This window comes from Siphateles boraxobius, unplaced genomic scaffold (assembly GCF_051911475.1).
Source record: "Siphateles boraxobius isolate OS27281-9 unplaced genomic scaffold, OSU_SipBor_1 66, whole genome shotgun sequence".
In the NCBI taxonomy this organism is placed as follows: domain Eukaryota; kingdom Metazoa; phylum Chordata; class Actinopteri; order Cypriniformes; family Leuciscidae; genus Siphateles; species Siphateles boraxobius.
The window spans coordinates 18,897,623-18,913,745 of NW_027509193.1; the positions used below are offsets into that span (position 1 = coordinate 18,897,623).

At 36.7% G+C, this 16,123-nt stretch overlaps 1 protein-coding gene and 1 long non-coding RNA gene across 11 annotated transcripts in view; one reads left to right on the forward strand and one right to left on the reverse strand.

Annotated features, from left to right (window-relative positions):
* LOC143721860 (uncharacterized) overlaps positions 1-7,740 on the reverse strand; it is a 23,318-nt gene extending 15,578 nt beyond the window's left edge. Inside the window, exons 1-2 of the long non-coding RNA XR_013196789.1 lie at positions 7,612-7,740; positions 4,468-4,573 (exon numbers count right to left, since the gene is read on the reverse strand). This is a non-coding gene — a long non-coding RNA (uncharacterized LOC143721860). The remainder of the gene's footprint in view (positions 1-4,467; positions 4,574-7,611) is intronic.
* mylk5 (myosin, light chain kinase 5) overlaps positions 1-15,805 on the forward strand; it is a 19,805-nt gene extending 4,000 nt beyond the window's left edge. Inside the window, exons 2-18 of one of the 10 annotated variants that reach the window (XM_077212718.1) lie at positions 1,067-1,216; positions 1,538-1,690; positions 1,995-2,198; positions 3,041-3,076; positions 4,465-4,589; positions 4,688-4,841; positions 7,610-7,918; positions 8,179-8,275; positions 8,711-8,914; positions 9,080-9,297; positions 10,139-10,262; positions 10,361-10,513; positions 10,605-10,737; positions 10,975-11,059; positions 11,247-11,369; positions 11,462-11,596; positions 14,782-15,805. In XM_077212718.1, coding sequence (XP_077068833.1) covers positions 1,067-1,216; positions 1,538-1,690; positions 1,995-2,198; positions 3,041-3,076; positions 4,465-4,589; positions 4,688-4,841; positions 7,610-7,918; positions 8,179-8,275; positions 8,711-8,914; positions 9,080-9,297; positions 10,139-10,262; positions 10,361-10,513; positions 10,605-10,737; positions 10,975-11,059; positions 11,247-11,369; positions 11,462-11,596; positions 14,782-14,792 — 2,414 coding nt within the window. In that variant the 3' untranslated portion in view covers positions 14,793-15,805. Of the gene's footprint in view, positions 1-1,062; positions 1,217-1,537; positions 1,691-1,994; positions 2,199-3,040; positions 3,077-4,464; positions 4,590-4,687; positions 4,842-7,609; positions 7,919-8,175; positions 8,276-8,710; positions 8,915-9,079; positions 9,298-10,138; positions 10,263-10,360; positions 10,514-10,604; positions 10,738-10,974; positions 11,060-11,246; positions 11,370-11,461; positions 12,409-14,781 lie in introns of those variants that run through there. The other 9 variants (XM_077212713.1, XM_077212715.1, XM_077212712.1 and 6 more) reach the window with 9 other exon arrangements.
* The last annotated feature ends 318 nt before the right edge of the window (positions 15,806-16,123 follow it).

Genomic DNA, 16,123 nt, shown 5'->3' on the forward strand with positions numbered 1-16,123 from the left:
AGGCATTGTCTGAAGTCTGTCGGTTATTATAGCAGCACAGCAAGTCAGGATTATTAGGCTCAGCCGACGTCGATGTGTAGATGCGCTGGAGCACAGGATTAGACTCAGCCGCCGTCGATGAGTAGACGCGCTAGGGTATAGGGTTAGACTTGGCCGACATCGATTGTAAATGCGCTAGAGCAGGGGTGCCCAACCCTGCTCCTGCCGATGGACTGTCCTGCACAGTTTATCTCCAACCTTAATTAAACACACCTGCCTTTAATTTTCAAGTGATCCTGAAGGCTTTAATTGGTTGCTTCAGATCCTGAAGACCTTAATTGGTTGCTTCAGGTGTGTTTGATTAGGGTTGGAGATGAACTGTGCAGGACAGTCGATCGGCAGGAGAAAGGTTGGGCACACCTGCGCTAGAGAATAAATATTATACGTAATTAGATTTAGGAAAAAATCTACGACAATTTGGCGAGCCAGCCAGGAGTCCTCGGAATCTCTCTCTGTCGTGTGGACGGGGACGGGGAACCACGTTGTCTTCATTCTGCCAGAAAGCAGACAGAGGGACCATTCCAGACAGGCTATAAAAGAACTTGAGGTAAGTTATAGGACGTAGTTAGGTTAAGGGAAAAATCTACGGCATCCCAGAATGGTTCAGTTTCCCACATTCTTCAAAATATCTTCATTTGTGTTCAACAGAACAAAGAATGTATACAGGTTTGGAACAACCCTGAGGGTGAGTGAATGATGACAGAATTTTAATTTTTGGGTGATGTATCCCTTTAAGTACCTGAATGAATCAGTGTGTTTGAATGAATCAGTTAAATTAATGATATAATGACTCACTCATGAAGACAGTCACTTGCCCCCTACTGGTGTAAGGATGTGACCAACAAAAAATCTCGCTGATAAATCCCCACCACTAATACACAGACTGACTGGAAGACGCAAACTCATACAGTGTGATACAAACAGTGAAAAGTCTCAGTGCTGCTGGAGCAAGTTTGAGAACCATACTTTATTGTTGTATAATAAATATCTGTAACTAATCTCATTCTTCTTTGCTCTGTCAAGCTAGAGAGTGGTAAACACAGCCATACAAGGGGCTTGGATCCACCTCTTTTCACTGAACCCCTCGAGGACTGTATAGTGGATGAAGGAAATGACATCAAACTGAAAGGGACTATCACAGGGAGCCAGCCAATCAATGTTTCCTGGCTTCATAATGGTGAGTCCAGTTTTTTTATTCTTAATAGTGATTTTGCTACTGTAGTCTGGGTAAGAATATGTACACTATAGACTGAAGATAATTATGTTTTCATATGCAAGTTCCTCTTCCTTACTTGACTTTGTGAATTTAAATTGTTCAGTAAATTAAAAAAAGAAATATCAAGAAAGTCATATAAATTACATGCATAGGTATAGATACATAAATGCATACAGAAAAATATAATCTTTTCAACTTTGATGACTTAAATGTCTATCGTTTCTTAATGCCACATAGTCACCCTTCTCTTTTTTCTGTCCATTTGTACCATAACCATTTTAGGTGAGTGTGTGCTGTTTGGTAAATCCTCATTTGTGGGAAGAGAGGTGAGTTTGGTAGTTAAGGAATGTCTCCCTGAGGATGCTGGGGCTTACACTTGTGTGGCCGAAAACACAGCAGGAAAAACATCCAGCAGTGCAGCAGTGTGTGTGAGAGGTAAGTATGTACTCAAATACAACTCTAGTCTAAAGTGTATACTGTGTAGTGTATAGATCTACAAGAGCATTGAATGTCTATTTAAAACTATGGGTTTGCTGAGCTGGATTGGATTGGGGGCAGTTAACATTACTACATTAGTACTGTAAGAGGTAAAAGTGTGAAGTGTGCAGGTGTTTCTGTTTACATCATATACAGAAGATTGATTATCAATGTTAATTACCTTCTCTAATGTATTTCTTTCTTTCTTACTCTTATTGTATTTATTCCTCTTTTGCTCCTCATTCTAACAAATCAACTGTAGACTATGAAACTATTGCTGGGATCCATAAAGAGATGACCCAAACATCTCACTCACCTCCCAATTCTTCTCACCCTCACACTCCTGATATGATAAACGGGGTCTTAAACTCTACTCAGAACGTCCCGGATGACATCACTGTTTTTAAAGGCCCACAGTCACCCCAGACAGGAAGTCCTATAACAAGCTCTCCAGCACTGAAAAGAGGTATGTCAAGAACAATGGCCCTACCCATGAATTAACCTCAAAGATTAAAGTGTAGGAAATGTAATTTAATACACAGAACATTTTTGGTTCATCCGAAGCTTCCATGTCATTGTGATTAGGGTGGTGCCACTTCCTAAACTACATCTAAAGCGATTTTTAAACGCACTTTAATTTATCACATTTGAAATCCAATTATTCCATGTAATTATTATACACAGCTCATATATTATATGCTCAATATATTTAATTTTTACTCATAACATATATAGGTGATATAATATTTCTTAAATAAATAAATATATATATAAATATATATATATATATATATATATATATATATATATATATATAATATATATATATATATATATATATATATATATATATATATATATATATATATATATAGATACAAGGTAATAAAGGTAACACTTCACAATAAAATCTCATTTGTTAACATAATTTAATGCATTAGCTAACATGAACCAACAATGAACAACACTAATACAGCATTTATTAATCTCTGTTAATGTTAAATCTAACTATTCATTGTTCATGTTAGTTCACAGTGCATAACCTAATGTTAACAAATACAACTTTTGTTAATGTTGAATTAGCTTTAACTTTTTTCCTGACTGGTTAGCATACTTATGGTATTGTCATCTAAAGCATTTCCTCTTTAATCTACTGAATATTTTTCTTAGACACGCATACCTGATCACTTGACTCCTCCCTTATATGATAGGCAAAGCTTATGCTATCTATGCTCTTTAACACAAATGTACCAGCACATACACCTGATTCTTTACATGTTTGTGTGTTGTCTCTGTGTTATGTTACAGAGGTGCTTGTCAAAAGAAGAAGCAGCTCAGGTACAGGTAAGACCATCAACATATCCGTCTTCCACTTTCAGTTCTACTATTGCATCTTTTTTGCTTCTTGGTGCAAGATTTACTTGTTCTTATACTTTTTTCTTCATACCATAACTTAACAGTTGAATCCCAGACTTTTGTTACAATTTTCTGGATTTCAGTGAAGATCTTTTCATTCCTTCCTCATTTCTTAAAGGCAATCTGATTTATAGCCTCCCACACGCACACCTGCTTTGCTTTTCTTAATATTCAAATAACACCAAATGTCTTTTAAAGCTTTTTTTTGTCTGGAATTGCGAGTTAAAGTGTAACCACTGTGACCTGCTTCAAAAAAGGAGTAATTTGCACTGAGCGGCTGTGTTTCACTCTGCAGATCTTAACTTCCAGATCGACCAGCTCTTCCAGGGGCTGTTAGTGTTGTAAACAGAATAACAGGAAGCTGAATACAGTCTTTTGTGTCCTGGCTACTAATATTCACCTTAAGAATGACGTTATTCTTTTTAAATACAGTAATCCTTGTTGTCCATAGCAATATTATTCGATAAAACCTACCATTAAACATTTGTTTAAGACAACTTTTGTCTTAGATTGTGTATTTATAACTTACAGACAGATATGGGATCCCAAAATACTTAGACTGAGATATAAAAATAGGAATTTGTCAGTTTATAAGCATCACTTCAACATGTTATCAGTATTTTCTTTGGTACTTCTGTTTGTAACTGGGCTGGGCACTGAAGCTCTGAATAATGAGTGCTTTCTTTAGGTCTTTTGGTCTCTCATGTAAAACACACTGCTATCTGTGGTACCATGCGGTTAGATCAGGCTTTTATCAAGCCAGTCAAGTTCATTTGAGTGTGTTGATTTGAATAATTGCAGTATGGTGGCAGAGTTAAACACCTGTAAAAAAAAAAAATAAATTATAATATAAAATCTTAATATCTGAATTGTGTGAAAAAAGTGTCATCTGGTTTTCTGTTAGAATAATGTTTGGTGTAAAAGCCACTTCTGCCACAATGGTGTGAATGTACACTTGTTTGTAAATTAATAAATTATATGTATAATTATATTACAAATAATTGCAGTTGTATATAGATATTTTTCAAATGAAGCTGCGTTTACAATTGTCTTATTTGAGTATTTTTATTCATTATTATAAATAATATAATATAATATACATAAATGAGACAATTGTAAGCATATGTTTATTCATTATTCTAAATAATATAATATAATATACACAAATGAGACAATTGTAAGCATATTACAATGGATTTGAACTTTATATAAAAAACCGAGAAGTAAAAGACTTAAGCAAAAGTCAACCTTTGCTCTCCCTAGGAAAAAACATTGAGATATTTTTGATTCTCTTTCTTATGGGCTGGTGTTTACAGCACCTGTGCAGTTTGTAGATTCATTCGATCGGCAGGAGGTGCATGTTGGAGAGACGGCCCGTTTGACGTGTGTCTTCAAAGGCAGCTGTCCTGTTGCATCTTGCTGGGTCTGTAACAAAAAAGAGGTAAATAAGCAAACACTCACACTAACACAACACGATCCAGACACGTTTCATACTGCAGGTCCTCCTGTTTGGGTGTATAATTATCTGTCTTACTGAAGGTGGTGGAAAGCTCCAGGTTTCATATAGAGTCCTGTGATGAAAGCAGTTCTCTGGTGATCTCTGAAGCTCTTCCTGAGGACTCTGGACGTTACACGATATTTGTGCGAGATCGCAAAAGTTCAGCCCAACACACAGTGACCCTGAATGTCATTGGTAAGGTCAGAATGACAACCCCCACATTGAGTAGTTATTTAGGTTGTGATGCTCAGTTTTTAGTCTATTTTGGTTCTTTTAGTATGTTTTGGTTCTGTTTTTCCTGTTTCCGTTTGCCTGTGTTCCCTGTCATTGTAAGGTGATATATGCTGTTCGAAATCACCCCTATACCACTTTCACTATTCCCTACATTACTTATATAATATAAGTTCACTTGAAGGAGTGAATGAAAAGGAGTGAGAGAATTTGGATAGTTTTGCATAGTTTGTGCTTGCTGTTTAATAATCATTTGAAACTTAGCAAACTGGAAGCTCCAGTAGTAATGAGAAGATTTATCTTGAACTCTGCCATGGAAACTAGCATGTATAAACCTTAATTAAACAATTTAATAATCAATTAAAAAGGAATTTATACATGTATGATATTAAACTGTAGCCACAGTGGTCCAGCGGTTTGTAAAATGAATGGATGGATGATTCAGCTGTGGACACCATCTTCTGGTCAGATGTAGGAATTTATTCGACATGCGACTCACAAAGTGCACTATGGGTATTCTCTAGCCATTGAGCTTACATCGGTTGTACACTCGTTATTGCAGTGCATTGTGGGATTGAATGAGTGCACTTGATAATGTCCACTATTGTTTCGGACAACACTACAAATGGATGTCCCCTCAAATAGTGTTCTATTTAAAGGTATAGGGGGACATTTCGGACACAGCCCTAATTTCCTATTGTGTGCCAGTTTGTTCCCTAAATTACTGATTAAGTTCACCTGTTGTTCATTTAGTTAAACTGAACCTCATTTCTCCCTGTGCTCATAAGTCTCACCAGTACTGTAGTGTTGTCAAAATTACCGACCTGGGTGACAAGGTTACTGATATTTAAAAAATGTGCCGCTTTGAGCGTTGTTGAGTGGAATCGTAAACACCGCTGATAGATGCCTGCATTCAAACGCTCCCTTTTGTATCTGCGCAAGCACTCAGTGAACAGCATCATTGATGTATATTTACAACATGTTTTTGAAGTGCTGGTCATTGTAGCCAATCACAGACTTTTGATGAGCGCGTGAGCACAATGGGCAATCAGAGGTGTTTACGATTCTGCTCAACAGTGCTCAAAGCGGCACATTTTTAAAATGTCGTTAAAAGTCGGTACTTTTGACAAAACTACTCTCCAGTGTTTTGTCTTGCGTTAACGTTGCATGTTCTTTAAGTGTTTATTATTCCTGTATTCTCCTGAGTGTCATTAATTAAAGAATATAAAAAACTGAATTCTCCGTCATAGTGGTTGCTGACCAGGGGCCTCATATATAACCGTTGCGTACGCACAAAACAGGCCCTGAAAGAGCACTTCCGACGAATAAGTATGCGCACCTGAACGCAAACTCTTACCCATGCGTACGAACATTTTGGAGATGGAGCAGTTTGGCGACACCGATGGTGAGCTGGAGTTAAATGTCTTTTTGGTCACTTTTAGACAGAAAATTTAAAGAAAATGATACATATTTACAGAAAGATAATACACATATAATTTCACTCACCAAGCCTGCTATCACTAAGAAGCAAATATCCATCCCTTCTTAAATGTCGGGGCCAGCGACTACGTTGGGCCGTTTAGTGAAACTAATGCATATGTAGCCTATCTAACGGCAGATTAAGTAAAACCGTAAATCTTCATTATGAGTCCTAATCATAAATACAGTGCATGTTCACAATAAAAGTTTAAATAAATAAAATAATGATTTAAACTAAGTTTTACTCCTGATATAAACATTTAGATTAAATATGCCAGTCTCATTAATGGAGTTAAACACTTAAATTACATGAAATCATTACTGAGAAGTTCCAACAATTTTTTATATTCAATCAATAGAAATATTTGTAGTGGATGCAATGCTTTTGAACACTTTTCCTGCGGCATGCTGTGTTTTAATGTTTTAACTACAGAGATAATTGCTCATCATGATAATAGCAGATTGTCTGAGAAAATATTTGCGTGGAAATAATGCACAACAAGGCCTATCTATTTCCATTAAAAATATAAATCAATTAAAAATACTATTTGGCCAGTTGGAAAAGATTGAGAAAAACTTTCTCTGAAATGTAATTTATTTTGATTTATTTATTCAAAAACAAGGCAAGGATAGGCTCCTAATGATTTTTATTAATGTAATGTGACGGCACATCCGTATTTCATATTTTCCTAATGTCTTGTACAGTTAAACATGTTATCACGTGGATGAATAATCATATGCAAATGAAATGCAGATGAGGATATGCATAGTAAAACTAGGCGTTGTAAGTTCATATATGGTTATTTCGGGGTGGAGACACATGTGCGCACAATCTTCCGCTAACTGGGATTTATAAAGTGAATTCTGCGCAGGTTCTGGTGTATACACAGTTTTATAAGTCTGAATATTTTTTTGCGTACGCCATTTTTGGCTTTTGGGCGCACGCACATTTTTAGTAAAGATCCTACGCACAGTTTTATAAATGAGACCCCAGAAGATCGTGACAATTACGTTATTAAAAAATGTTCTATTAATTGGATTAAACTTTTATTAACAAAGCAATTTTAAAATATTATCTAAACTTTGCTTTTTAGCATTAGATAATTTTTTTATTAAAAGATATCTTGTTCATGTCAAATGGAGTAACTGTACTAAAATATGCCAGATATATTCAAGCATAAAAAGTACATTGACCTTATCAAAAATCTCACTTCACATGTAGAATAATTAAATAAAATGTGTGTTTTATCCAGACCTGCCACAGCCTCCTGCCTCCTGTCCCTTGGCGTGCGTTCTCTCCCCTCACTCTCTTGTTTTGTCCTGGTCTGGGCCATCTTACGATGGTGGCAGCGCTGTGACAGGATACGTGGTGGAGGTTCGTGAAAGCCCTGGTGAGACTGACCACTGGAAAGAGCTCACGGGTCAGTGCAAGAGCACCTCACTCAGGGTGACCTCAGGACTCCAGCCTCAGGGAGAATACTGCTTCCGGGTCAGGGCCTATAACGCTGTGGGCGTCAGCGAACCGAGCGAAGAGTCCCAGCCAATTAGGATGGACAACCCAGGTTAGGTTTTTCTGAAATGTTAAAAAAGTTGATGACTTTTAGTGGTCTTAATGTATCTTTTATGTCGAATCAATTGCTCTTTCAAAGCAGCCCCTTACTGGCTTGTAATTTTAAGCTAATATTTTCCCACAATTTATGGGAACAAGGTCCAGTAACCAGATTGTAAACAGGAAGAATGCATTTAAAGTCATTATCGAAAGGGATGCAATCTAAGGGTTGAGGTCACATGGTGAATGAAAGCTTGTTGTCTTTCAAAGCAGAGCCCTGTGACGAGAAACCAGTGGAGTATGTGAATGTCACCATCAACACTGAGAATAAACTTTCTGACCACTATAATGTCCTGGAAAAACTAGGAGTGTAAGTATCCTTCGTAAAACGCACACATTCAGCAGGCCTCATAGCTCTCGTTCCCAGGAAAATAAATGATGAGTGCAGACACGTTCCTACAGGCTTACTTGCATCAAAAAGAGAAAACAACCCGCACACTTGACTCTGATTCCCAGAAAAATTCCTAGATAAATGATCATGTTTACACAAAGATGCTGACTCGAAAAGAAAAATAAGCAGGGTTAAGTTAGAGTCAAGATTGGTAAATTTTGAGTGAAAATTGCATCATCCCTCAAAACCTGTAATTCATAGAGGTGATAAATAAAATGTTTTCCTGAACTGGGCCCATAAAACACTGATTTAAGGCAAAATATCAAATTCTCCTAATTCTCAAGAACGGGATAAATGGGAAGTAAGGATATAGAGAAACAACGATTTCATACTCCAATTCTGAATCTTCCCCAGAGGGAAGTTTGGCCAGGTGTTTCGGATGACCCATAAGGAGACAGGACGTGTATGCGCTGGAAAGTTCTACAAAGGTCGTCGGGCAAAGGAGAGAGAAGCCGCAAGGAAAGAAATTGAGCTAATGAACTTCTTACACCATCCAAAACTGGTGCAGTGTCTCGCCGCATATGATAACAAGGCTGAGATGGTCATGGTGATGGAATAGTGAGTATCTTGCTGATGTTTTGAAGAGCGCAATGTTTTTAGAACAATATACAGAAATGAGAAATGCCAACAGGGTCAATGCATTAACTTCAATAGCGACAATAGTTTGATCATCACTATAGTATTTTTGGCACCTAACAGCTGAATCTGTGTCTGTATGTGCAGTGTTGCTGGTGGGGAGCTGTTTGAGCGTATTGTGGATGATAGTTTTGAGCACACTGAAGTGTCTAGTGTGGGCTACATGCGTCAGATTCTGGAGGGGATTCAGTATATGCACCAGCAAAACATCATCCACCTGGACCTCAAACCTGAGAACATCGTCTGTGTGGACAGAACCGGGTTTCAGATCAAAATCATTGACTTTGGACTCGCTAGCAAGCTGGGTATGAATGTACTGACGATACTGTCAACACGACAACATATGTTGTAATAAAATTGTGAAATAAAATAGTTAAAAATATAATAAAATATATAATGTCAAAATAATATCCCACTTAAATATTGTTAATATAAGTACAAATATAAAATAATATATAATAAATAATAATAGTAGCTATAGATGACATTTAGTTAAATTAAAACTAATTGACATTGATTTTACATTTCTAACAAAAAAAGTACAATCGTTTTTAGACATATTTAATACCATGTTTTATTTGGAAATTAAAGATGACAATACCAATACTACTTCGTAATACCATCTAAATACAATACAAATTTCTATGGTAATCTTTCAGTACTATGGTATATAGCGAAGTACCATGTTGTTGATACACAGAACTTTTTACAAGGGATCTCTGAGTGAAATGTTTGCAGAGTTTTTATCGTTATCTAACACTAACTAAAATATTGAAAACATGTTTGTTAATTAAATTTAAAGCTGAAATAAAATAAAATATTAGAAAAAATACTTAAAGTTAACTTATATTGACAACTAACTGAAATAAGTTTAAGTTGAAACAAAATAATAATTATAAAATAATAATAACTGGAAATAAATAAAAAGTAAAAATGGAATAAAATATTTTTTATTTTTCATATTTAAAAAACTAATAAAAAGTGGGGAAAATCACATAAGATAAAAACTGAAAATAAAAAAATACATATAAAAAAATACAAAAATACAAATATATATATATATATATATATATATATATATATATATATATATATATATATATATATATATATATAAAAACACTGTATGTTTGTTATGTACATTAGATCCCAACACACCTCTGAAGGTGATGCACGGCACTCCAGAATTTGTTGCTCCAGAAGTCATCAACTTTGAGCCTGTCGTTCCGGCCACTGACATGTGGAGCATTGGTGTCATCTGCTACATCCTGTGAGCTCAAACACTGCCAGTCACTTAAGCGCTTGTTGCCCTCTTGTGGTGAATCATGCCATTACATTTAATCTGATTCTGATTTTGTCCTCTTGTAGGTTGAGCGGTGAATCTCCATTCCAGGGTGAAAGTGACACAGAGACTCTGGCTCTCGTGACAGCAGCGAAGTGGGAGTTTGATGAGGAGAGCTTTGAAGAGATCACGGACCTGGCAAAGGATTTCATTAGCTCTCTGCTCAGCAAAGATGTCAGGTGCTTTATTATCCTTCACTTCCCTTACACACATCAAAGGCTACAGATACGTCCACACAGATTCATAACTGTGCGTTGAACCCTCTGACAGGCGTAGGATGTCATGTGAAGATGCCATGGCTCATGACTGGTTGGCATATACGTGTGTAGACAACACCAGCAGCGCCACCAAAACCCTTTCCAAAAACAAGATGAAGAAATTCCTGACTAGGCAGAAGTGGAAGGTAATCTTATCCCGAAGTTAACTTCTTTTAAATTTGGTTAGCTAACAGCATGATGTTAATATGAGCAACACCCAGTCAAGTAAGTGAGTTATAAGCACTTTAAAAGTCACAATATTTTTCTAGAATGAATCAGGGTGCTCATCAGTCTTTTTGACCCATTCATTTATTTTAAACAACTGACTCATAAGAGTCATGGACTTCTGTTCTTTCATTTTCATTTTGTTTCTCTGTTTTTAGAAAACAGGCAAAGCCTTGCTGGCTCTGAAGAGGATGGCTATCTTGTCTAAACCAGAGGCCTCTGCAAGTTTGAGCCCTGTAGATGGTGAGAAAGAAATGAAACATGAACAAAAAATCAACGTGCTTCAGAAACAAGTGTAAAATACCATAACGTCAATGTCAGCATTTGTGACATCTCTGCCAACTGTGTCTCACTGAAGATGTTAAATGCTCTTTTTTATTGCTGTGATAAATGAGTTTACAGTTCAGTTTCTTGCTATTATGTGTTATAGAGACCGATAAAGCAATGCAATCTCTGGAGCTGAAGCTTCAGTGTAAACCTGAGTTCAGCAAGACTCCGTCGAACCTGATCGTCCCGCAGGGCTCCAGCGCCCAACTCTCCTGTCTCATCACAGGTTAGGACACACCGATGGATGTCAGTGACCTTCTCCACAGACTTCAGAGCCAGTCTCTCGTGAAGTCACAGCTTCTTCTCTTTGTGTTTCAGGTTACCCTGACCCTGAGGTGGTGTGGTTGAGGGATGGTGAGCTGCTGGAGTTGCAGGACGGGTGTGTGACGGTGGACTATGAGGAGAATGGCAGCTGTACACTCACCCTAGAGAACATCTCTCTCCATCACAGCGGTCGGTATTCCTGCAAAGCCACTAATGTACTCGGGGAGGCGCTGTGCTCTGCTACACTTACTGTAGAATAAACAGACACACACATAGATTCATAATAGCACACAAAAAACAATCATAAATACAACATACACACACCAGAGAGATTAAAACATACTGATGCAATCAATGGGGATATAATTGTGAATTCAGTGTTAAAGCTGTAATAAAAAAATCAAATTTATGTTATTGTCCTTTATTATTCTTTATGTTTATGAGAATATTATTGGACGCTTTAATATCATTGGCGATTAATATAAATATCATAACATCACTGAACAGTTAATATCAGCCAGCGATGTTTAGCATTGTATGTGACCTCTCAAAATAGACACAGCTTACACAAAATATTACACCGCTTAATTTATATCTGAGTCTGTTTGAGTTTAAATAGATTCTGAAAACTGAATCTAAAAATTCACCCTATTTGTTTCATAAATATATGTTATAGGTCTTCTTGTGAACGACTCATCCCTGCATGGGGCACGTCAATAAAAAAAATGCAAAATTTATAATAACAAATGCAGTTTAAAATATCATTGGCATCCTAAAAGCCTCATACACACTATTCTGAGCCTGTGTTTGTTTCAACTTTAGCAGTCTGTAGATAGTCTTTCCATTCTTTTGAATCTCAGCTAATGTTAGAAACTTTGTTGGAATCCTTAAAACTGCTCTCTGCTGTGATCACAAATTTGGTAACCAAATGTATGTGTAGATTGGTGTATGCAGGTGTATTTTTCTGTCTGGGAATTGTAGTAAAATTATTAATTGATCAATCTGCCCCCAAAATGTTGTGTTTTCTTTAAGTTGCTGGTCACCAGCATGAGATTCTGGTGGCCCAAGCAGGCTTTTTGGCTAGTTTAACAAGCAATGCTTACATGGTCAACCAGCTTCACCAAAAACCATGCTAATACACCAAAACCAACATTAACAGTTTTCATACTGGTCTTTTCAGCAGGTTTGTACAGAGTACATGACATGGGGGTGGGATAACATTATATTGTGGCCACGAATTAAGAATTTGTTCCTACAGCTTATTTTGTTCCCTTGTTGTACTAATTTGTTCCCTTGTTTTAATTAAAGGGATAGTTCACCCCAAAATGAAAATTCTGCAATTTACTCATCCTCATGTCATTTCAAACCCATTACCTACAACTTTAATTACTTTGTTGGAATCCTTAAAACTGCTCTCTACTATGATCACAAATTAATGTATGTGTAGATCTCAGTGTTGCAGGTTTGATGATATATGTTACTGATGCTGTGCGTGCAATTTTGACGAAGTAAGGCCATTTTGTGGTCATTTGACACCAGCCATTTGCACATAAGGTTGACGTGTCCATATCAGTAACACTAAATGTTGCAGTCTCTTGTGACCACAGTATTTGCTTGAAATGAAAAAATAAACCACCCTGGCTTTTAAAAGCCACATTTTGTGACAATTCTGGTTGTTTAATAAAAAAATAAAAAAATGATAACATATTTTTTCATATAGGCTACATATATATGGTTGTGACTCTTTTATGTAAAGAAATGGGTTTTCAACTGGCTGCATGTCTTATGTCATCATTTCCATACGATCTAAGCATAATCCAGCAATAAACTGAATTTTCCTTCTTATTTAGTGCACCAAGGTCATTTTCCTACAATTTGCATTGCAATGTACAGGAAAGAAATCAACTACATGGTCTAAGTATGAAACAGCATTTTTCATGTTTAACTAAGCTAAACGGATAGGCAGATGAGAACAAGACAGAAGAAAGTCCGTCAATGCTGTATTATGTTCTTCTACATCCCCATGTAAATTGACCTGACTTCCTTTCTTGACCTGACCTAAGGTCAAAGGCCAACAGCACAAGAAGAAGAAGGTCAATATAACCAAAAGATGTGCTTTCTGGCTAATTTTTGAACATCTTTCAAACAAAGGTGACTTGTAGCTATGTTATCTTACAGTACCTTCCAGTAACCTATTACCTACAACTTTAATCTTCAAATCAAATTAAGATACTTTTGAATGAAATCTGTGAGGTTTCTGACCCTCAATGGAAAGTCCAAGAAAATCCAAATTTCAAGATCCATAAAGGTCCTAAAGCCATCATAAATTGAATCTATTCACTCTCAGAAACCTAAAGAGTGTACTTTAGTACTTTAAATATTGGTACCAAAAGTCTACATAGCACCTAAATGTTACATATTATAACCTTTTTAAAGGGCGCTGTCACTGTGACAGCTTTTGTAAAATTTGTATCTGAGTGTGTATGAATCCTTAATGAAATCCAAAGCAATCGCCCCTCGACTTGAATTAAACCACTCAGTTTATACAGATTCGTTTTACAACGTCTTTTTGGATCTTCTATGGTTTGGTTACCTGGACTTTCAATGGAGGGACAGAAACCTCTCAGGTTTCATTCAAAATACCTTAGTTTGTGTTTCGAAGATTAACCAAAATCAGACATTTCTGGAAAGACATGAGGGTTAGTAAATGATGACAGAATTGTCATTTTTGGGTGAACTACACTTTAAATCACGGTCAGATTGAATAAAAATAAAAACAAGTGAACAAATTAGCACAACATGGCCACGACTGAACTACAACAAAGGATGTCATGTGCAGGGGCTCTTTCGGTTTGTCATTGTCATGATCTAGCTTGAAACAGGTGTATATTCCAAGGCAAAAAAGTGGGAAATAAGCTGGTTTTGCAAATGGTCATTTGACCTTCTTAATGCAAATATATCACAGAAAATGGATGACAGAAACATCAATCACAAGCTGATGTTGTACTATAAACCCCCCCTCCACACACACACATACATACACACACACAAACAAACATCAAGGAGCACCAGACTTTCCTTCTCTCACGCTGGCAAAGAATGGAGACGTGGAAAACAAACACTTCATCTTTCCAGAGTGTAGATGGGAATTTCTCCAACATTTCATCTCACGACCAACTCTGCAAAGGATCTTACAACACGATCCTTGATGTCCTAATGCTTGTTGTCAATCTTCCATTAACCCTCTATCTGGTTGCAGTACTCTTTCTGAAACAATGTGCACCATTTTCAAGTCCAGGAAACTCCTCTACCTCTTCCCAGAACGAACTCCTCTTTCTTCATCTAGCCTGCTGTCATGTCTTCTATTACATCAGAGTTATGCTGAACATCGTCCAGAACCTAGGTGGAGTGATTGGAATCGGACAAGAATACATTACAGCCTTCCACAGCAGCAGTTTGATTGGAGGATCCTTGTTCTTTGCTGGCATGTCCATAGACTTGTATGTAGCTGTGGCTCATCCTGTAGCCTATGTGAACCAAAAAGCTTCCACAAAGCAAATACAGGCACATATTTTCTGTACATTTGTTTGGATGTACAGTGTCACCATAGGAATAGTCACAGTCGTTTTTAATATCTCAATGTACCATCCGTTGACTATGGCTTCTTTTTGTGCAGCAGTCCCTGTGAGTTTCATCCTTTGTCTGGTTATACTGATCATCTTACATCGCTCTGGATCAGGAAAGAGCAGTCAGACGGCAAGACCTGGCAAAATCAAACAGACTGCTATTCGGTTCATCTTGAACAGCTTGATTATATTATCAATTTACTTTGTGCCTCACATCTGCGTGCTGATCTACGTATCAGTAAAGACGGCTGACTGGTTACATCTGCCATGTCAAGCTCTACCTCTGATGCTAACGGTCCAGACATCCGAGTTTGTGACGCCTCTCATCTTCTTCCATAACACAGGAAAACTGAATGCGATAGCTAAACATTGTACTACCTTATGTCGCAATATTGGCAGTTGAAGGAGAACTGTAAAAATTGGATCCACTTTCTGTGAGTCGTAACTTTTGCATCCCTCCATCCACAGTAATAGACAAAGAAGAAAATGTGTAGATTTACATCAAATGTACCTTGAACAGAAGAGCGTTTTAACGTTTTAAACACTGTGCACTTACACTTCTCATCAAAGGTTTGTTAATTATCAGAGGAGCCACATTTTTGCTCGTCTTTACATGTGAAAAATAATAAATAAACTTGACCTGTAACATTGCCTTGTAAACACATAGAACTTGTTGGTTTACACGAAGATATCTGAATTACACTTTTATTCAAAGGTTTGGGGTAATTTTGTGAAATATTATTAAAATTAAAAATAATGGTTTTCTACTTGAGTATGTTTTAAGATTTAACTTTTTTTCCTGTGATGGTAAAGCTGAATTTACTCCAGTCTCCAGTGTCACATGATCCTTCAGAAATCGTTCTAATATGATGATTTGCTGCTAAAGAAACATTTCTTATTATTATTTGAAAACAGTTGTGCTGCTTAATATTGTTGTAGGAATGGTGATAAATTTTTCAGGATTCTTCGATGAATAGAAAGTTAAAAAGAACAGCATATATTTAAAATAGATATCTTTTGTAACGTTATAAACATATTTACTGTCACTTTTGATCATTTAATACATACTTGCTGAATACAAGTATTAATG